The following is a 22,889-nucleotide window of genomic DNA, read 5'->3' on the forward strand; positions in this document are numbered from 1 at the left end:
TCTCTCTGCAGATGAGTTTTGTGAGCAGCAGGTCGTGCAGCCATCAGAGACTACTTTGTGTCGGAGTACTCTTGTACCTGCATTACTTCTCTTCCCACTCCGAGTACTCGTTGTACCCTACTTCTAACGCGATAAACGCAACTGGAATGAAAATGCTTAGCTGTATCCTATTTATAGAAGCACCGGTTCTTGTTTTGGGAGGTATCCTGAGGTTATGATGACATGCTGCCTGAATGCAAAGTGGGACTTGGAGAACGAGTTTCTGAAGAGTAGTTCTGGCCTGTCTTGCTCCTGCTGCTGTTTCTGGGTCATTCTGCTTCCACGATGGATGCTAGATCTGTCTCACTGTTCTCATTCTAATAGTCACCGCAATATTTGGACATGCAGAGTGTAAGTTATGAAGAGCATCTGTGCATCTACTGGTGGCAGTGCATACCCTGCACAGCGCGGGTGGACAGTGGCTGGGAAGGTAGATGTGGTAGTAAGAGATGTCTGCGTGAACTAAGACTTCTGCAGGGAGTAGATCTGTCTCGTCCATGCACATTTTAGCTTCATCTTGTGCTAAAGATGAAGCACATCACCTTGTGTGAGGTGTAAAAACTGCAGTCGTTAGCCTTACACAAGCAGTGTCCCGAGCTCCTCCGTGGCTCTCCACCATGGACTGGTCACATTGCCACCATGGACTGGTCACATTGCCACCATGGACTGGTCACACTGCCTTTGGGACTCAATGAAAGAAGCAGGGTTGGAAAAAAGACTCGCAGGTCAGCAGTGGCCTGCAGAGCCAACCTTAGCGAGCCGTGAAAGAGTTGGTGCTTAGAGGAAAAAGTGAATTTGTAAGGCTGGCAGCTGGGGAGATGGGGGTTTCTGGGGAGACTGGAGTTCCTGCAGAATGTCCAGCTCGTACAAACAGCGCGACTGCACTGCCTCCAGCTGCAGAAACGTTCACCTCTTTACATCGGCTGAGGATTTGGTCCAGTGCTTTCTTTGCCAACTTCAGTGGATTTTTTTTTTATTAAAAGCAAGTCTGCAATACATTTCTAATTTTTAAAAATTGCTTAAAAATAGGATCATAATTAGATCAGTAGGAAGCAATTTTTAAAAAATTTATTGCACCGTGAAAACTAATAGAAACTTGATGCAATAATCAAAGTGCCTGGGTCTGGTTTAAGTTATGCTGGTTTTCTCCAGAAATAGCCCATAAAAATTTGTATTATTTTTAGAGCTTTAATTAGCTAAGTATGTAAACTAAAATAAATTTGAGTTTTGTAGCCATTCAGAGGGGAGGAAAAGACAATATAATGTTCATTCTAATTCTTATTTATTTGAAGAGTAATTATTTACTTTGACTCTAAATCACCTTTTCTTCTCCTCACTCGATCCATGAATTTTCTCTCTGCTAACACAACCTCGAGATTTTATTCCCAACACTTTGGCCCCGTCATTCAGCTTTATTAAACTGGCAGTTTGTTTGAACACTTCAGTTACTCATTAAATTTTACATTTTCCCTGGCTGTATTAATCACCGCTTTTTACAAACTGGGAACGTAAATGATGCCTTTGCCGTCTGCGCCGTGTGAGTTTGCCTGGGTACGCAGCTCCTCAGCGGTTCTTGCCATTTTCCTAGTCATGTAATAAGCAGGTTTTTTCCCTTCACTGTGAGATTTACATTGGATCTTGCTTTTTACTGTTGTTTTCCACAGCGCACTTCCCCCAAAAGTCAGGTTTTCATAAAGCCAATGTTCTCTTTTACGTGTTTCTCTGGTATTAAACTGTATGTACGTAAATGGCAAACTGCAAACTTAGTCTGTTTGAACGAGCTGCTCTCTGGCTTGGGGAGAGTCATTGTGTTTATCAGATCTTTGAGCATTCAGAGTGTGCACACACAGTGGAAACTGGCTTAAGTCCCTTGTGAAAATTTAGCATCCGGAGCTCAAGAACTCAACGTGCGAGCCGCGTGTGCTGCCTAAGGAGTGTGTTCACAATGACTAAACTTCTGGTAAAATCGCTTGCGGTCTGTCAGCAGAACCGACAGCGAGGGAGCGTGGCGAAGGCAGGTAAATGCAGTGTGCCTTCCTTCGGGTGTTTTTCGTTCAGTTGTTCCCAGCAGATTTTCTCATAAACGTGAATGCTTTGTGGTGAGGAGCTCCAGAAGAAACAGGCTTGTTGTCTCAAGAGCTGGGGAAGGTGATCCAGTGTTCCAGGGGAGCTGATGGTGGTAGGAGCATCTGGGAGTCTTGTTCTTTGTCACAGCTGAGAGGGATGAGGAAGTCCAATCACCACTGTCCTTTATCACCAGTGCTGTGCCCTCCTGGTCCTACTGGTACTCCAGTTGAACCCTGGTGTCTGTAGCCCACGGCACTGTGCCTTTAACTCTGGCTATAGGGAACCTGCACTGAAAAGGAGACAGAGCATTTAGCTTAGGAAATGTTGATGGGCTCGTAAGTTGAGGTGCACAAGAGTGCCCTAGAGGTTCTCTAAGATTGCTGTAATTTCTCTGGCATCTCAATTTGTCTAGGTTTATCAGTGCAGATTCAAATCGCAGTTTAAGAAACACCAAACCTGGGAGACTTGATCTTCCCCATGAAACAATAAGTTTCCCTCAGCAAATGGTTTGGATATAGAAAACACCCAATTTTTTTGTGCCTGAGACCTACTCTCAGATGTCCTCTGTGGTAACCAAATCTCCCTGGGATAGTCCAGATCTGCGCTCTGTTTCCCAGAGCGAAGAGCCGTGCAGCAGAGGCACCTCAGATTTCCTGTAAGGACAAAGACAGCTGATGAGGGGCCTTGGGACTCGCTGAAGCCGCAGGACCATGAGGAGTGCTTGGGAGGGACAGAGTGGATCAGAATGACCAGACTGATTAAAAGAGGGGAGAGGCTTTGCCTGAAGGTCCTGAGGGTTGAGTTATCTCGGAGCAGTCTCATGATCACTGTGTTTTTTCTTGCTGGACGATCACAAGCTGAAGTGACGGCTGCCGAACAGTACAGCCGGTGACTTCCCTCTGCTAGCAGAGTTGCACCCAACACTCTCTGTGTGTGTATGCTTAAAGTATTATTTCAAAACACAGGTAGACTGCTGTGTCTTCAGGCAATGTCTTTCATGCAAATAATGGGTTTTTTCAATAAATTACCCTTAATTTGAACCAGTAAAAAAATCTGCCTTTCCATTACTGTGTGATTACTCTCTCCGACTCCCTAGTGAATTCATAAATCTGTTTCACTTTCAAGCTGCCGAATTATTTTAATAAGAAACAAGGAGGAGCAGTATAACTGAAGTTTTCTGCATGACTTTTCAGGACCGGGTGTCTGCCCTCTAATTTGCCACATTTTAATGCTACCCTACTCATGGTTAAATCTTAGGCGCCTAAGCTGAGCCGTATTCAAATTCTCATTATTACTATTCAGAGTCTGAACGCGTGTTGGTAGAAGCACAAATATTGCAGTTAGTCCAGGAGCAGCTGCTAAATCTATTTGAATTATACTTTGTAGCAAGCTCAAAATGTCAATATAGGATCTTTTTCCTTCTATAAAATGCCCTGATATTTTTTTTCCAGGTAAGTTTAGGCAGCAGCCACCTGAAGGTATTTTATTTACCTTTTAGGTATGGCTAAATATAACATTTCTACGCTTCTCTTCTGAAATGTGTTGCCATCTTTCAGCTGACATACTAGATGTGGAGAACTCATGTAAGGGGTCTTAGAGTCTTGAAATCAGAGTAGAAGAACCTGGCACAAAGTCCTTTATTCACAGCTTTGATAGGTCCAATAACAAGCAATTATTTTTATGCTCTGGAGCTGAACCACTGCAGTCTTTGAGGCTGAAGCCATGAATCACTTGAGACTATCTGAAATATAGGCCTGCACTAATCACGTTTTTTCACAGCTCAAGCTTGACCACAAATAGACGAACCTTTTCTCATGTTGTCAGTTAGATTTTTTTGAAGCCTTTTTTGTGAGTCCTACAGGAATATGTACGTACCCTACCCATTTTTGTTTTGTAGAAAGCCCTGGACAACTTCCTTCCCCTGGTTTTTTGGTTGTTCGTGGGGGTTTTTTTAATGCAGGTCAGACCTGCACAGCAATTTTAACTATCCTGGCTAGCTTATTTTTCTGAGCCACCTGTAAAGCCAGCAGAATGTCAAACATCCAGAGGGAGGAAAAATAGGCAAATAAACAACTGGCGTCAGGATTTGGAAGATGTACTCTGGAATGGTGGAGGGGAGAGTGGCATTAGATTGGTGTGCTACATGGGTAACTGTGTCCAGGTGTCCTTTTCGTACCTGCTGGGGGTTGTGAAGGTAGGATTCCAAGCCTGAGGGGTTCCTCCTGCCTTTTGTTCCCTGTGCCCTGCTACAGTCATCCTGCAGTGCAGGAAGCATGGCCTGGGGTGACAGTGTCTGGAAATAGGGGACAGTGTGCCCTAAAGAGGGAGAAGGGATTTTCTTCCTCATCAGAGAAAGCATCTACCGTTTCTTGTGCTGTGGTCCTCTAATTTTGCTGTATAATTGAAACTTAATGAAGTACATTTTGAAAAGTGCCTGAGCCTTCCAAGTGTAGTTTTATTCCGTGATTCCCAGCGTGTAAAGCTTGAGTCTACATCTGCGGCAATTAACCTTCTTCACCTCCTCTCTGTGACAGGTTAAAAACTCTTGGCTTCCTCTGGTCGCTCATCAAGGCGCTGCTGCTCTGCCTCTGCCACCCGCTCCAGCTCTGTGTCCAGACGTTGACTCAGCAGTGGTGTTGGCCACGTGGCTTCTCTTGTCACTGTTTGGCAGTGTCAGCGAGAAGCCAAGCTGTTTTCTTCTAGTTCTGGCCCCTCAAAACTCTTCAAGAGTTGGGGATAGGGAGGAGAAAAGGAGCAAACTGCACCGAACAGGACAGACCTAGTGCAAGTTCCCACTGGTGCTCATGGAGACCAGGAAAGATCCTTAGCAGAGGAGGGCTCTAACGGGGCAGGATGGACCAACGAGTTGAGGTATGGTGTTTATAGAGATTGCGCATCCTATTTATAAAGCAGCGGTGGAGCTGGTCAGCTCACCTGGCAGGTTGGTGCTTGGTGAACGGGAAAGAAGCAGCAGAGCTAGATTATCCTAAAGGAAGAATAGAAACAATAAATTAGGCTGGTTTAAACTTTGTCTTTTGGGACTCTTTTAACTGTGATGCCCTTTAATGCAACCTAAACCAATCCAAAGAATCTTTGGAGCATCGCAAGGAATTTGGTGATAAAAAAGAGGGGTGGAGTGGAGACTGCTTGGAATATCGCTGGTAGGCTGGAGAACACGGAAAAGGAGCTTGGGCCAATCTCATGGATTATTCAAGGAACACAGTTTGTTCCTACAGATGAAGTAAAAGGAAAACCCAACAGATCATTGAACAAAGGAATGGAAATGTGTCTTTTTTCACTCTTGTTGTGAACTCAAGAGCAGACAAATGTACAGCAAGTGTATAATGCCAGAAATTTTGCAAAACATTTTAAAAGTGCAGTAGAAGTGTTTTGATGTGGATTGGAAGTTGATTGTAGGACCGTAAAAACAGAAGTGGAGTTAAGAGTTAGAGATCTTAACAGTTCACTTTTCGTTCATGTGCTCCCTGCAATGTGTGTTCAGAAAATAAAATAATACAGCTGCAAAAAACCCTTAAAGCACAAAATATGTGAACATAACACAGTTATTTCTGTGCTAGTCAGTGTCTGAGTTGAATGCCTGTATATTCTTAAACTGAAGAAAAGACAAAAATCAATGTAACGCGGGGCATGAATCTGGCTTTAGTTTGTCCTTGTGTGAACAAAATGAATCAGACTTTACTCTGTGTGTGGCTGGCAGTGATGCCTTTCTTAGACTTGCCCTCTGGGACACACGTTCCTCTCTTTTGACCAGACAGTTATATCTGCAGAAAGCAGGATTTCAGTGGTTGAAAATAAACTGCTTTTGTTTGCTCAAGTTTCTCTTTCTCAAGCCTTCCACCTTGTGCAGCGATGAAAAGAGGCTACACCAAGCTTCAGAATAAATCCAGGATCCTAGTTCAGTAACTCGAAGTGGATGAGTGAGATGGCAGCACTCAGGAGAGCCAAGGTGACAACTGTGATGGGCCTGGAGACCCAAAGAGACTTAGGTGGGCATCAGACGATGCTTTTTATGTTGACACTCTAGTGGGAATGGAAAGTCAGAGTACAGAAGTGTTTCTGCCCAGCTCCACACATCACAGGGACAAGGGGGGCACAGAGAGGGCAAGAGACTGGTGGGCACTTTGCCTTACCCTCTGACCAACCCTCTGGCCAGTTCTTTCCAGGGTCCTGGGCACAGGGTGGGTGAGATGCTCCCACGGATAGGGCAGCACAAGGAAGAGTTGGGCGGAATGGTGCTTCAGGTTCGGACTTTTGAACACATTTTCTACACTTGGGCTACTGCCTGTTTTTCCCCTCTACAAAGCGCTATTTATTGTTCAGTGAGACGTATCTCGCTTTCAGCTAATGAATAGCTCAGAGATGCCTTTGTGTGGGAAGTCACTTTAAAAAAAAAAAAGAGAAAACTTTCTTTTTGTAGGAATTTTAACTTGCTTTAGACGCTGTGCATTTTGTAGCCTCTGGCTTTTGTGAAAATATAGTTTGGGTGAAAAAACTAGAAAACTCACTGCAGCAAACCTGACTGGAGACGACCTCTTTTGCAATAGTAATAGGATTTTATTCATGTAGTACCTAAAGTATCTGCAAAACAATATCCCAGGTATTTGCTCTAAAGCAGTTATGTCCCGAGGAACAAGACATGTTGTTTTTCCAAGGTGATGGAGAATTTCCAGGTCTCTTCTGACTTTGGACTCTCCCCAGGACACTAGAAAATCAGTCCCAGCATTTATTCAAGGGGAAGCCGGCAACAGTGATATTTTTTCAGCCGAAGTCGTAAACATCCTGTGCACAAATGAAAGCCCTCTGGGTGTAAACACTGGAGTCTCTTCAGAGGCCCTGCTGTATCAGGCACAAGATTCGTTCTTTCTGCTGAAATATTTTGATTAGGGTGGAAAGCAAAATCACAGGGGAAAGTCAAATGCCCCCAGTGAGAAAGGGAGTGGGAACTTGCCAGCAAGGGCGGGAAGGAGGAGGGTGTTACGTGATGATTAGGAGTTCATGGGTTTAGGGCAACCTAATGGCTTTTTCGAATTAAAATGCAGGACAAATCCTTTAAGGTTTAGATGATAAGAACTGTAGAGAGTTGAGGTGCAGATTGTGAGAGAAGATTTTTGGGACTGAAGGGCAGTAGCTGTTTACCCCCTAGGCTCGACTTCTGCACTGCTCTGAAGCGGGCTTGTGCTGCTGTGGTGGTGGAGGGGTTGGGGGGTACCTGCTTTCCGCAGAGCCGGTGGGGTGGCACAGCCTGGTCATCCCACCCGCACTGGAGCCCTCCTGGGGGCCTCACATCCACGTGTCGCAAAGGCGTTTGCAAACATGGGGGACATGGCACGCGGGCAAGGGTTGATGCCTCAGCCGTGGCATGTTTCTTTTTGTGCGTGCAGCTGCAGGATTCCTAATGCTCTTCCTCGGCAGCTGTCATGAGCTGCTTGACTCGTAGTTGTTCCCTCTTGGGGTCCTGCCTCGGTGTCAGGGGAGAAGACATTGCATAGAAGGTGAGGTGCGTTCCCAGGATAACGCTGCTGTGGAACCAGCTCTACCAGGGACTGTCCTCTCCTGATCCTTTTATCGTGCTGTTAGAGCAGGATGGGGCCAGCGGGTGCTCTTCGCATTACAGCTCCCTGCGCAGCTGAGGAATATTCATGAGAAGTTCAGCCTGGTCTGCCTTTGCAAAGCTACTCAGGAAAATACGGTCCATCCTGCTATAAATACTAATATGCAAGACAGCATCTTAACCACTGAATTCCAAGCAAATATTTTGCATATAAAAATTTATTTTCTTTACTCTGTTATCTAGCTGCAAAGCTGACCGTTTTTCCGCCAGAAGGTTGCAGAAGCAGTGTGGCTTTTTTGCTGGCCGAAGCAGTTCAGGTGGATTTATTTGCTATTATTCAGAACACTAAACCAAAGATTTTTGCATTGGCTTCAGGCAGAATTTCTTGCCCTCTTGTTTATGACAGGGGTGCGTTAGTGGGGGAGCTGGGTTGTCTCCCCTTTGGTTTTGTAAGGCTGAATTAGAGTTGCAGTGGTTTTCAAAATCTTTGCTGCTGGCCAGCTGTATTTTTGGGAATTATGCTAGAGAGGAAGGTAATTTCCGTTAATTTTAAATGTCAATTTAAAAAATGGAAATATGGGTTTGGAATTTGCAGAGCCTATTTCCATCCCTGACTTAGTCTGTACAGTTGCTTTTTAATTTTTCTGGTGAGAAAAATCCAAAGTTGGGACAAAATGATGGCATAACTTTAAAGAGAGCTGTAAAGCTGCAGTCGGAGTCGTCGTTTTACCAGCCAATGCCAGAAACGGGTCGTACCTTCCACTGTACCGCGTTTGGCCTTTCCGCACACTATGGCAAACTCCTCGCCTCGGAGGAGAGAGAGCTTGATGAGGTGCAGGCCGTCACATTCTTTGATGATTAGCAAAGCGTGACAACGCTTACACATCTTTTTCATGGGTATTTGGCGTTGGAGATGATAGGTTTCCAGCTCTGCTCCAAGTCTGAAAATTGAAAGATCCAGGCAAAAAAGGAAGGACCAAAAAATCAACATATAAAAGTGAAGTTGGACTTAGGGATGCTTGTGTGGAAGAGGAAAGACAGGCCAAGCGTCTGCCTCCTGGATTGTGTCGAACTGATTTACAAGCGAGTTCTTATCCTTAGTACTCTGCAATTCCTTCACTGAAGATGAATTTTTAATTTTTTGTGTGAGGTTTTGCAGGTTGGTGTTAGCATAAGAACGCAGCTCTGGGCTTGATTTGCTTATCCTCTGCTTTTGAGACATCCACTTAAAATTCCCTTGGCTGTGAAGAAAGAGAAATGAGGGGAGTGGGGGGCGGGGGTGGTTTGCTGGGCTCGAAACATTTGCTCGGATGCTTCCAGTTTGTGAACTGGATGAACTGTTCTCACTGATGGTAGCACCTTGCTGGTGGGTGTTCAGGTCGTTCCCCATGCACGTGCCTCTGTTCTCACCACAATGTGCAGTCAGGGCAAGGTGGGGCACATGCTGAGAGTTGTGCTCCTGCTTTCCTTATTCTACAGCTAGAAAAGGCTTATTTTCTTGTGATACCAATCGGTATCGGGTTGATTTGACCATATTAGCAGAGGTCACCTCGGGCAGTCACAGGGAATTCTGCTGTGATCCTCCTTAATAAAGCCCAGCGAGCAACAGCCAGCGGGACTGTGCCCCTCGCCTGATCCCCCCAAGAAAACAAGCAGCTCCGATAACATATGTGGAAAAGATGTTCCTTATGTTCTTCATGTCTTTCACGCTTGAGAGAGCCTTGTGCTGGAATGTGAACATGGAGGTGAGCTACACGAAATATTGGTGTGCTTTGATGTAAAAACACAGAGCTGAGTCCTTCACCTCTGACACTCTCAGCTTTGAACTTGAAATCAAATGTGTAGCCCACGTCCAGGGCTCTGGTTGTTTATGATTTACGCCCTGCTTGATGTCATCTTGGAAATGTAACCAGCAAGTGTTATCAGCCAGGGGTGGTGTGAACAGCAGCGGGGCTGGGGCTGGGAACCTGGAGCAGGGTCTCCATAGCTGGAGGAATAAGCTACTTAAAATTCTAGAAAATAGCGATTATGTTTACCTCTGGAAAGCAAAAGAAAAGATCTTTGATTGTCTGCTGAAACTGCAGTTTTGCCAAGATTAAATGTAGAATTAATACCACCAGGGAAAGATTTCTGCAGAAAAATCAGTGTAACCGAAGTGTGGGCTCTGTCTGGTGAATCTGTAACTGCTCGTTGCAGTGGGGCTTCGGCTGTCAGTGATGCTCCTTTGCAAGTTACTCCCTGTATTGCATCAGCCTCTTAAAATGTTTGGGATTGTCCGTGCAGTGGTGTTTTACTGTGGAAACATGATTCTGAGAATGACCCCAAGGAACAGGCTGCGGGGAAGAAAAAACAGCTGATTTTCGTTTTCAAATAAATTTGAGGCTGGGAGGAGGTGTTGGGTTGTCAGGGTTGAATCCAGCAGTGCTAATTGTCATTGGTCAGCTTAAGCTCTGATCCTGAGAGATGTCCCTGAAGAGGAAGGGGCAATTAAGTCTTCATCACTGGGCAGTGACTAGGGAGGTGGTGCTCACTGGTGGTGCTGGGCTGATCCCTGTAAGGTACGTGTATACGAGAACATCTTGCTAATCCTCTTGGGGTCAGGTCAGCTGGAAGGTAGGAGGGGAAAGCTGTGGTTGGGCATGGCTGTTCCTTGCTGTTCTTTGCACTGAAATTGAAGTGAAGCTGCTTTTGACGTCGGGTCTCTTACGAGTGATACACACTCAGGTTCAAAAAGACACATTTCAGTGGACACAGGAGTGTGCACAATGGGAGAGTAAACTGGATGTCATGTATACCGAGGACAAGCATCGCAAAATTTCTGGAAGGTCAGTGGTGTCTGAAATGGTAGGAAGTGAGATGGCCAGTAAAACACCTTGACCCCCTTCAGTCACCCTCTGGACACGCTGAATTGAAAGAAAACATTTGCAGGAGATGCCAGCAGCTAGAGCTGGTTTTCCTCCACCATAAAAGAAGTAATTTGCACAGTTAACCCACATTGCACGTGGCTCCTAACCACCTGGCCTGGGGAGCGCTGCTGCCCCGAGGCAGCGACACGAGAAGTAAGGAAATGTTTGGTTAACTTTGAGTTCAAGGGTATTTCTGTCAGACTTTAATGTGTTGATTTATTTGTGTTTATTTTTGGGAAACGAGAACAGTGAAGTTTCCTTGTAGGCTTTATTAGAGCATGCAGTAGAATATGTAGAGCAAGATTAAAACCTAACTAGCCTGTTGTCTCCCAAGGTATTTTCAATCACGAAGCCTTTCGGCTGGTTCCCCCTCCCCGCCATCTGCAGCGCTGAAGCCTGTGAAACACATTCCAGCGCTCGCCACTGATACCTGACTCCCTTATCTCTGCACTTTCGTGAGTTGCATGATGATTTCTAGCCCTGGAAAATCACGCTGTGCCTGTGACAGGCTTTTTTCTCTTCCATTTGTGAAGTTTTGTGCCGACCCTGTTATGAAATGAAGCAAGAGGACTAGGAAGGCACAGAGGGACGTTGCTGTTTTGCGTAGCCTGGAGGTGCTGGGCAGGCAGGACCTCCGTCTTGAGGCTTTATTAACTGAGAAGGGAGGAAAAAAAAAAAATATATATAATTTTTGTGGCTACCTATCAGCTCCAAAGCATCCCCAGAACTTAGGAGTTGTATGAGGGGATTGGAAAGGAAGAACGGGCTGGTTTATAAAGACAGAGACATAAAACGTCATTGTGAAGGTAGGGGATAATGTAACGGATTTATAGGTTTCGAACACCTTCCCCAAACTGCTATGCAGGCTGTCACTGAAATGGAAAATAGGTGTAAGGTTCCATAATGTATCCACAAAGCAGTGTTTGATTTACCAGCAGTACTTACCATTTGCATTGAAACAGGCTGCAATTGCTACAATCAGACGGGAAGCTTAAAGTCCTGATGTTTGATGGTGAATATGGTTGTAGAGAGGAAAATTCTGCTTGCCCCGGTTGATTAATTCTATATGACAAAAAATACAAGATGAAGTGGTGTGTATACTGGGATCAATTGCTGGGGGAAGAAACATATGAGCATATTTTTTGCCTTGACTGGCAAGCTCTCAATCCTGAGACATTAGAGTTTGCTCCCTCAGTTTTAAGGTTATGAGCGCGTGAAATCCTGACAACTCAGTTATTCATCAGGGTGAAAGCTTACTCGGATGTACCAGATGTATGGGAAGGCTAAATGGATACATCAGCCATGATTTGAGCGGAATATTCTGTCTTGTTAATTTATTTATTTAAGAGGATTAAAGAGAATCTGAACAGCCATCCAGGGTTCCTGAAGGATTTAGCAGTGGAGAGCAAGAAGGACCATTACAATAAAGTGATGAGATCTTTATCACAATTTGTTCTTGTATTAATCTTAGGGCCTCATGATCGTGCCATAATACATTCTTCCGAAGGAGTGTCTCAACCTGAAGGGTAATTTATCATATCGCTTGACGGTCCGTTTCACTGTTTAATTACCACATTTTTAACTGTGTTCCCTTTTCCTACAGGGCTTTTTTTTTAACCTCCTGTTTTCAGCTGTACTAACTGATATTTTTATTTTGAAAAGCACAGGACAAAGCTTCCCCCCCGCAAAGATGGGGTAAAATCCACCAGGCCTGTGTTATTGTCTGTACTTGCGGAGCGTGGTGCAGAGATTGAGCGAGCACCTGGGCACTGGATGCAGTGTCGCTGCCGACGTGGAGGACGAACTGCTGAGCCTTAGCTCAGCTTCCTGAGCAGACTGTGAAGTCCTTGCAGAGGCTTGTGCTCTGCTCCCGGGCTGAACAGACATATCCAAGGTCTGACCGATGCAGTATAATATATTAATATACATCTAATCTGCTATTGTATGTTAAACTACATTCCAGTGCCACTGTCTTGTTGTGCTTGTGTGGACACACAATTGCCCAGAGACCTAAGAGGATGGAGAAATTCAAGAGGGTTAAGGGTGGCTCCTCTTAAAATTTTTTATTGTATGTTTCCTTCTGAAGAAAGATTTGCAGTGGATAGCGTGGCCTTGTGCTTCCCAATTCAGTTAATACCTCTGCTGTGGCCTTTCCCTTCGCAATGGAAGTTTTATGAGTCCTCACATGGTGACAGAAGTTTTGCAGTGACAGCTGATGACAGTTAGCAAAGTGCTTGCATTTCCCTGGGAAGTTCTGTTAAACTGGGCTCTGTGGAGGAGGAAAGAGCTGTGCTTGTGCTCTAATGGATCTTCATCTTTGTGGTTGTTAACGTGGTGTTTGCCCTGTGATTTGAAGAGTTAATATTCTGAACATTTAAAATAGATAAAGAGGAGGATGGGAAAAGAGGGCGAGCTTCTGGCTGCTGGGAGCTGAGAGTGCGCTGGCATCGATTGGATGTCTGCTTCAGTAACAAGGACTGCGCTCACTAAACAGCCCATTCCTGACGCTGTTCTGTTCTTATTTATCCTCCTTCGTCTACCACAGCAACTATATATCACTGAGCACCTGGAAATTAAATCTATAAAGCCTTTTTGGTAGTTTCCAGGAGAGCTGAACTTGTACTGCTGGCCTGGTTTGCATTATACAAAGAATTTGGACTCGTTACCAAATTTTAGACGGCTGACCAGGGACAGCAGTCCTGGTGTCCTGTTCCTGTCAAGCTGGAACTAGATAATCTTACAGGTCCCTTCCAACCCAGCCCATTCTGTGATTCGATGACTTGAATCATCTGTGCACCTCCTGCGTAAATCCTTCCTTCTCAGGGGGGTGGATGCTGGGCTCGGGGTTTTGTCCCTCCTCTTCTGGTGGAACGTGACTGTTCTTCACCCTTTGAGTTCCTCTGGCTTTCTGATTCCTTCAGATTTACTGCAGTTGTTGCTTCAGTCTGAGAACCATTTGCTTAACTCAGTGAAGGAGATTTCAAGGAAGGTTTAGAGTTTATTAACGTCTGTTGCTGGGGTTTGCTGTATTTTAGCTGCACCGGTGTGTGCTGTGATTAGAACCACAGCAATGTTGGCCACTAAAGCCTTTCCTGGGGACCATCAAGTTGCCCTGATATGTAAACAACACTTTACATATGCAAACTCAAGTTCCAGTTTGTAGAGGAAAGACAACTTTCAACTCGAGACAGCTGCCTGCAGTGCGGGAGATAACCAGGGAGCTGGTTAAAAAACATAGACTTTCGGTCTTGTGAGGCATTTCCTCATCTTTGTATTTGCATTTAGTCTGCGTCGGAATAAAAACAAATATTTTCAATCACAGTGAAATCTTTCAATATATTTTTGAGTATTTTCTTGTTTGTTTTCTGTCTAGGTTTTTTAACAAGTAAATTAATAATATTGTTTCTTTATTTTATTTTACAGATTAGGAAGTATTATATTGACTGTCTTTAAAAGAGATTATTTTAAAGTAATTTAGAACAGCTGCTTTCTAGTGGTTGAGTCATCTCATTTTGTAGATTAGAATCTCTTGTTTGTTTTGTAGTGAAATAGTTTGACACTTGGAACAAGAAATTAAGATAAATACTCAGCATATCAACTAGAAGAGCAGGTGTTTTTTTCAGCATGCTTCTTTTTTTTTTGGAAAATGCTGTATTTCATCTCCAGACGTGTTTCTGTGCATTTATAAATTACACTAGTTGGAAATTTCCATAGTTTCTTCGCGTAAAATTTTCAGTGTCTGTTTTCCTGAAATTTCTGTTGGTTCAGAACTTTTAACCAATTAAGGAGAAAAGTGGCAACTTCATAGTGTCTTCATTTCACCTGGTATAATTTGATACATGATACATTTATACATGCAAACCAGCCTGTGAGTGGTACATCACAACATCTTTTCTTTCTATAGCAGAAACCCCCTGGCGCAGACGCACAGATTCCCACAAACACATACACCGTAGCTGGTTTCAGATATTCCAGTGGGGAAAGACCAGCAACTTCAGTAAAGGAGGTGATCCTGGCTCCGAGAAGTGTTCAGAGCTGGATGGGGAGCCGGTGGCTTGAACGGTCTGGCTGGTGCTGGGTGCCAGGAGACTGCTGGCAAGAGCAGCTCTCCTGGTAGCTGAGGTTGCAGCTGCTGCAGCTACCCTGGGAGGTGCATGGAGGAGCCGACTGAGGCAGAGCTCTCAGATGTTAATCCACACTTGGGGTAGCACTAATATCTATGAAACAGCAGATGGCTTCCTTGGAAGGGAAAATGATTCTTTTCTTTCGGAGCTGCAAGAGAATTTGCCTCTTTTTCCAAAGGCAGTGCTCTGGTTTTGGGACCACTTCATCGGTTTCAACTGCAGTTTTACTGCTGTCCATAGAATCCTGCAATCACGGAAACATTTCTGTAGAGGAGTGTAATAGCCCTCATTTTATAAATGGCAAAATGGAGACTCGGAGAACATCAGCTTATCACGATCATGACGGAAGTCCTCAGAGAGGTGGGCACATGGCCCACAGGGTCCAGCTCTCCAGGCTGTGTCCTCTCCGCCTCAGTCATTCAGGGCTCTGCTTGTGGAAAGCGAAGAGCTTGAGGCCAGCTCTGGTGAGTGCAATGAGCTGGTAACCAGCTGTACTTACAGACACAGTTGTGCTTACCAGTCCCTTCAATATTTCACCTTATGGACTGAAAGAAACTGGACCACCCACACGGGTTTTGTACTATTGCTGCCCCGTTCTCTGTGTTGCATCGATGTGCTGTTTCTGTGTTAAATGTTTTGGGGACAGGGATTGCTTTCTGTGAGCGCGCACATCACCTGCTTTAACAGGGCTCATCTCTATTGGAGTAGAGAGTCTCCTGCAGAAACAATAATCTCGCAGTGTGGCTATGCCACAAATCTCTCTTCACTGTTGCTTGTGTATCCTAAAATAAAAGTTTAATAGTAGTGAAGTCTGATGCGAGTGAGCAATCTGTTTGAAAATTGACCCAAGCTTCAATCTCAAATCATGGACAAACTCTCTCTCCAGTATAGTTTTTTCCTTCCCCACTTCTCCTGCATTGAACTCAAGGTTGTACTTCTTTGTTCTGGTATAGGCGACAGAAACAGAAAGGGACTATTTAATTTTAAAATGAGTGACTTTCCTTGGGTGATTTTCTCTCTTGAAAACTTGTCTAGCTCTGTTTGCCTTAAGGGGATAGTTTTTTAATGAAATAAAAACCAACAACCCTCATTTTGTAGAGCTTTCTGAACTGGGGAAGGTAGCTGCATACTTTTATTTATATGCAGATCAAGGACAAGTGCACCTTCCATTTACATTTATAGCCTTCTGTATAATGTGCTTGAAACTAGACACCCCTGAAGATTCATAGGCTTCTACCTGGCGTCCTGTGACCGTGATTTTCAGTGGCCCGACATTAGGAAGTTTCCCAAACTTCTAATTCACTCTTTCTCCTCTGAAATGTTACAGAACTGACATTTCTCTAGCACTTGACTTGCAAACAGAGCAGACAGATTGCCCTGGTTCATTCCCACCTAACAGAATAAACACATTTGTCTTTCTGGAATTGGCTTTGGTGTTGACTGGATGGTGTCTCTTAGTTCAAAGCCTTCGATCCTCACTCTAACTCCGATGGTGTTTTTACGCTCCCTTGCCTTGAAATACCTTGATGCAGTAAGAGCTGTCCAAACCCTGTCCTGTGCCGTGCTGCATCGCATGGTCCTCACCTCACCTCGGAAAAAGGGGCAAGTGTAAAGATTTCTCCTCCCTGCATTCAGTGGCCATGTTTTAATGACCGCAGTGCTAAGATCTCTCTCTTTCTCAGGTTTCTGGTTGTAATTCCTGGAAAAATCAGTAGGTTTTCAGTAAAATCACCTGCAAGCTGTTCCATTGTAATTACTTTAAGAGTTCTGCTTCGATAAGTTCTTGCTGCTCTCCAGACCTGGGTGTAATCCGTGCCCTTCTCTGCTGTGCTGCCTCACCTCGGGTGTCAGCTCTGCCTAAATCTTTCTTCTCTGTCCAAATAACAGGATTCAGGCACTCACACCCTCCTCTGGTGTCAGTAGCATCAGTCTCTGTCTCTTATTTATCCTGCTGTTATTAAAGCTCCCTTTTTAAACATCGTGTATTTATTTTTCCTCAAAACGCACCATTTTCCTCCTGTCATAAAGCAAGCGACTTAAAAATTTTCAAAGGCTCTTTCAGCAAAGCTGGGAATTAGATTCTTGCGGAGTCCTTCATAAAAAATTGAAGACTTCATGTATTAACATACATTGATTTATTCATAGTGTTTCATTACAAATAAGCGAGGATCCCGTAATATCAGGAAAGGTTAGGAGAGCAGTGGAGCACGTTATATTATATTGACAGCTCCGCTGAAATTGAGCTGCCTTTGGATTGAATTTGGAACGTGAGCCAGGAATTGGCTGGTAAATAAGTCATGAGTTTTACTTGCAAGCGTCGGTATATCCACAGGGTTGCCGTGGGTAAGCGTAACGGAATTTCAAAGGTGTGCTTTCAGCTTGGATTCCTCTAAAGGTGTGTTAGCACCGGCGGTGGATGTGTTCCTGAATGGCTCTCCGGGTCTGTCACCAGCTGACTGCCTCTCTCGGGCATGGTACCACGAGTAAACCTGCAGACCGAGGCTAAAGGCAGGGGGAGGAAAATGGTATTGGCAGCGGGTGTACAAGCCCAGGGAAGAGAAGGGCTTTTGTCTAAAGACTTGATGATATTTATGTCATTTAAACATACTATTTCAACATTTCATTTTGGTTTATTCTTTTTAGCACAGGAAAAGACTTCCAAAACCTTTGTTATCAGTAAAAGACTTCTGTTGTTTTCAGCGGCCTTTTGGGAAGACCCTTTGCCAGATGGAAAAAATACTTGGTGGAAAATGTATCCATGTTTGTACCACAAGTTTTTGGATGCTGTGGGGATTGTGAGGGAAATTCTCATGAAAATTGTGCTAATCGTGCTCTGGTTTGGCTGAAGAAGTTCTGAGACTTGGAACAAAAGGCAATTCTTTGAGTCTTTTGCTGTAAATCAGCACATGGGGAGGTTTCAGTGGAGAGAAGAAATTAGTTTTTTCCTAAGTAAAGCCTTGGGAAAATCGTCATGGTTGTTTGACAGCATCCATATACTGAGCCGCTCACTAGAGATACTGGAATAATCTCTGTCCTTGTATTTTCCATGAGTAGTCTCAAGACGTGACGAAACAGGGGAGCAGAGGAAGGCGAAGTGCAGAAAGCCCCTTATCACCATACTCTCCTTGTTCTTTATTTGCAGATTACATACAAGGCCGTTGGGTCTCTGGATCCCAGTGCTGACCTGTCCAGCCAAAGAGGGAAGGTCTTCAAACTGAGGAACGAAACCCATCACCTCTTTGTAGGATTATACCCAGGGACTACGTACTCATTCACCATCAAAGCCAGCACAGTCAAGGGCTTTGGGCCACCCATCACAACACGGATTGCAACTAAGATTTCAGGTACCGCTTTGGAGAAGGAGGAAAAAAGCACTTTCTAGGGCTTTGTTCTTTAGATCTGCAGCTGATGCATAAAACAATAAAAAGGTATGGAGCTTAGTGCCTCTCTGAGTTTCACAGGGCAGGTCTTAAAACAGCCACAATCTGGTATCTGTGTTTGTTCAGGTTACAAACGCAGTGGTTAATTTGTGGGTATCTTAAATATCCACGAATATCTTTGTGGAGCATTTTTAAATGAGAGCCTTCATTAGTTCTGCAAATGAACTATTCCTGTAATAATTGTTAGCATTATCTGCATGGCTGGGAAGCTCTAATAAATGTGACTTTTCAGAGTGCGCCAAAATAGCTGCAGTGAAGTAATTGAATTAATACTGCAAGGAGACTAAAAATAAAGGAAGAAAGCTGGTTTATGTTTTCTTTCTTCGTAAGGGCAAAGGGAGGGCTTAAGGTAGGCAGACAAGTATAGGAAGGGCACTAAAATCAAGAGGCATTGCAAAGAGAAGATGCATGCGTCTCTATGGAAAGAAAGGAAACCAAAGCTAGCTATCAAAAATAAAAAAAAAAGGATAAAGGGATGGTAGAGATGATACTGTACAGACGTAGGTAGACTTTAATGTTAATATTTAATTAATAGCACTGAAATAGGTTCTCTACCAGAGTTTAAAATTGCCACTTTTTTTAATACCTTGATTGTTTTTTCAGTAAAGCCAAAATAAATGTTTGGGACGTTCAGGACACTTGTGATGCTTGAAGTGATGGCTGGGTGCTGTAGGAAAGGGTGCCCAACAGAGCGTGTTCTCCATTGCCCTACTTCAAAACCGGCTCATTAAAAAAAGTTGTTAGTTAAGCGGCAGTGTATATTTTAACCAAGTAAGACGTAGCTGTTCCCTTCACTAACCGTCAGCAGGGTTTCAGCCCTTAACGTTTAGTTTAAATGTCCATGTCTCCACCAGTTGAAGAAAGCCCTTACCTGTGGTACCAGCTCCGTGGACAGTTCAGGTTTCTGCAGCCCTGCTGCGAGGGGAGGGCACGGCGTGTGCTTTGTTCACTTGTGACCAGAGAAATAAAAGAGCACGGTCATGGTTGTGCTTTTTCCCCCAGTTCAGTTTCTTTGCATCTTACAATTCAGTGAACATTCAAATTGTGTTGGAAAGCTGCATGATTTTTAACTGTACGCACACTTGGGTTATTGTCTTTTCTTCCGCATCCTCCAACCATCTGGTTCGCAGTAGGTAGGCACAGACTCTGTGCAGGTATTAGAGTGGACTCTGATGTTAGAGTATCTCATTGCATGGCCAGTCCTACACATGTAATTTGGAAATTACTGTAAAAGTTGCTCTAAGAGCCAGCCCCAAGGTTAATATGGAGAAGAAGGATTTTTACATTGACTGGAATGTCATTGTAGGACTATATACATTTTAAAACGGAAAGACATCTATGCTGTAGCAGTGTCTGAGTGTTCATGTCTATATGGGTGGACGCATTTCTTAATCGCAATTAAATGGCAGAATTTCTGAGAAATTCTCTTTGGGCAGGACTGGGATCCTATGAAATAGGCATTACACTGATGAGCAGTGGCTTGCTGCTTTAGAGAGTCCGCTACCGATTGTAATTGCGATGGGTTGAGCGCACAAGAAAACTACTATATCTTAGTTCAGTGTCTTGCGACTAATACAGATGCTGATGGCTGAATTACACCCAGCACCAGTCCTGCCAAGCCCTATGCTTCTTCATTTACTTCTTACCTACGTGGTCTCTGAAAGTAAATTCCCCGTGGCAGGCACAGGGTTTCACACAGAAGGTAACTAAAAGGTCTCGAGCACAGCCAGGAGACGTTCAAGCTAGCAAACAAAGCAGAAGCCATTTAATGGCACCAGGGCAGCGCTGCTGTTAGGCTGGAAGAAGCTGCTTCAGAGGAGGAGGAGGAGGAGGAGGATGGAGTCAGCCTGTTGCTGGTGTCCAGACTGGTTCTGCAATCTTCTCGTAGCACTGTGCTATGCCACCCCCTCTGACCAGAGCAGGTACTGAGCAGTTCTTGTGGCATCTCCAGGAGCTACGTGGTCTCGGGTACAGAAGAGCACTGGTGACATGCATCGCCTTTAAATGACTCATATGGTCTCCCCTTGACGCAGAGCGGCGTTCTCGGAGAAATGCTCCTCAAGGAACTGGCATTCATTCTGAACTCACTGCCAGCTTATTGACAGGGAAGTCAGTAGCTGAGCTGATAATAGCAACCACCATTCTTGACAGTTTTCCAGCACTTAGATAAAAATGCTGATTGTGAACAGGATTACAGCAGAAATCGCTGTGAGAGGATTAAATGTGGGACCCCCACAATGCAGCTTGTCCCTGTGAGTTACAGAAGAACTGTTTGTGTGGATTCTTCTGTTTGCTTCATACTTTAAAGATATATCAATAAAATTTGCATCCTTGGTGTAAATTGGATGCTGCTCTGATCTCACAATCTCTCACAGTAAAAATTATGCCCCAGACAAATACTTGCTTTTAGGGAAGGGAGGAGGAACATAATGAGGAAAATGTGTTTCCTGAGGAAGCCGATCCTGCTTTTGTGGAACGCCCCCTGTAGAAGATAACAAAGCAGAAATAGAAACTAGACTTTTGGCTGAGTGTAAATATTCAGTAGTTTTCCATGTTGCTTAGGGGAACACATCAGCGAAGCCAAGGGGATACAGTGCTGGTCCTGCCACTGGGCAGCTTCCTGTGGACTCGACATCGCTAAAGCTCTGGGGAAAAACACCGTGGGTTTGGGTGCTAACACCTGGCCAATTCCTGCTCCTTTCTCCTCATGCTTCAAAACACAAGTGAAGCCTGAACTCCTCCAGCTAATCAAGGAGCCACAGCTTAAGTCTTTGTGTTAAAAACTCTATCGAAGGCGTGGGAGTCTAATCCAGGGACCAGAACAGTGACTGGGAGCCATGTTTCCTGGGTGCTCGTCTGAGCTCTGCCACCGATTCTCTCCTCCTAAGTGTTATCTTTTAACGTCTGTGCGGTTTTCTTTCTTCTTCAAAACTGAAGGAATGATCCCATCTCAAAGGATTACCGAGTCTTAAAAATTCAAGGCAGGATTTTCAAAGCCAGCTTGAAGATTTGGGTGTCCGATTCCTGTTTAATTTTAATAGGAAAAGAATGTACAAGTATTTAAGCAGTTTTGACAATTTTGGTCATAACATTGGGAAGTATTTTGATGTTTCATTTGAGAAATGTTAAATAGTCTCCAAGAAATGTTAATATTACGTTGCCATCGCTACCGAAGGTGGTAATTGGTGTATAACTAATGTGTTGCTCTTTGTTCTGCTGTAGCACCGTCGATGCCAGAATACGACACGGACTCTCCCCTGAACGAGACTGACACCACCATCACTGTTATGCTGAAGCCCGCTCAGTCCCGTGGAGCACCTGTCAGGTGGGTGTTTTGTCTTCTCTTTTCAGAGTTCTCCCCTCTCCTTCCTCCCCAGACGCCACTCACACCTCTCTCGTTCTCGACCGATACCATGGCTGCTGACGGCAGATGCTGGCTAAAAGGCCGGCTCTGCTCTTGGTTCTGCCTTTCGTGGTCTCCTTTGAGAAATGCCTCAGCTACTCTCCTCCCGCTGTCAACCCCTGGGAAGGATTACTGAGCGCGTTGCACCGGGTTATTACCCTTTTGGCATCCCTTCAGGTGCCTTTGCATCCCCGGAGCATGGCAGTACGTGTAGCTGGGTACTGTGATGCTGCGAATTGAGAATCACCTTGCAAATGTGGAGGAGGCTTCAGGCGTCCGTCTCCTGCCCTCTCTTCTGTGATGGTCAAGGCCTTTTTGTAGCTATTCTGTGAGTGCCCAAACGGTCTTTAATGCTTGCGGATGCATTTGTTCACATTCTGGATCTCACTGCACTCCTCACATCTTCATGCTATAATCCAGCTGTTGCTCCTGGGCTCGTTGTGGAGTGAAGCAGTAATCTTGACCAGGAACGAGGAACTCTGGTTGGGTGAGGCTGTACCAGGCGTAGGCAAACAGTTTCTGTTGGTAGAGGATTTAGGGGCAGGGAGCTGCGCAGGCACCCGTGGAGTGGAGCGAGGACTGTTTCGGACTGTCTCTGAGTTGGGTCCCGTTCTGAATGATGCTGAGGTGGGACATGCAACGGCAGATCGCTCCCTGGTGATCGTGCTCTGACATCTCCTGAGTTTGTACATGGTGAAAGGCACCAGCACAGACGAACTGCCCTTCTGCGCCAGCACTGCCAGAAGTGCAGTGCCTGGTACCTTTTAACCTCCTAGTTTTCACAAGAGCCTTTTGAAGTGTTTCTTGTGGGCAGTGTTTTGAAAACCAGTAGTCCCTTCCTTCAGAGTGGCCTGGGCTTCTGTGCCCCACTGACGGGTTCTTAGTGCTCGTGAAGAACGTCCCACTGAGTATTCAGGAGCAAGTTGCTCAGATGTAAACTACCTGATTTAATGAGATTTCCTGTATCAGTTGGTGGTCTACCCTACATCACAGCTTTCCCCCAAATTGCATTGATGCTCTCAAGCACAAAATCTGCTCTTCTGGACTTACCACCATCCCTTTTCTAGTTTTTCCCAGTAATGTATTTTAAAGTTTCCCTTTCAATCTCCGGTACTCCATATGAGCAAATTTAGGACCCTATTTTCTAGAGTCCTTTAGGGATGTTTTTTCTGCTGGAAAAGTGCAGTAAAATCACACAGCTCAGTTTTGTTTTATTTCTTTATATGGGGGAACATTCCTGTATCTCATTTTACCACCTGCTGTCTTAAAAGTGTTGCTATTCTGTCTTTTTATTGAAAACCCTTGTGTTTTTTCTCAAAGTCAATTTACTATACTTTA

At 44.6% G+C, this 22,889-nt stretch overlaps 1 protein-coding gene across 1 annotated transcript in view; it reads left to right on the forward strand.

Annotated features, from left to right (window-relative positions):
- The window catches only part of LOC104501112 (receptor-type tyrosine-protein phosphatase T), a 148,590-nt gene that overhangs the window by 18,184 nt on the left and 107,517 nt on the right, over positions 1 to 22,889 (forward strand). Inside the window, exons 4-5 of the mRNA XM_010144867.1 lie at positions 17,851 to 18,052; positions 21,371 to 21,473. Of these exons, the coding sequence (XP_010143169.1) occupies positions 17,851 to 18,052; positions 21,371 to 21,473 (305 nt within the window). The remainder of the gene's footprint in view (positions 1 to 17,850; positions 18,053 to 21,370; positions 21,474 to 22,889) is intronic.

Source organism: Buceros rhinoceros, unplaced genomic scaffold, assembly GCF_000710305.1.
Source record: "Buceros rhinoceros silvestris isolate BGI_N320 unplaced genomic scaffold, ASM71030v1 scaffold1071, whole genome shotgun sequence".
NCBI classification, from domain to species: domain Eukaryota; kingdom Metazoa; phylum Chordata; class Aves; order Bucerotiformes; family Bucerotidae; genus Buceros; species Buceros rhinoceros.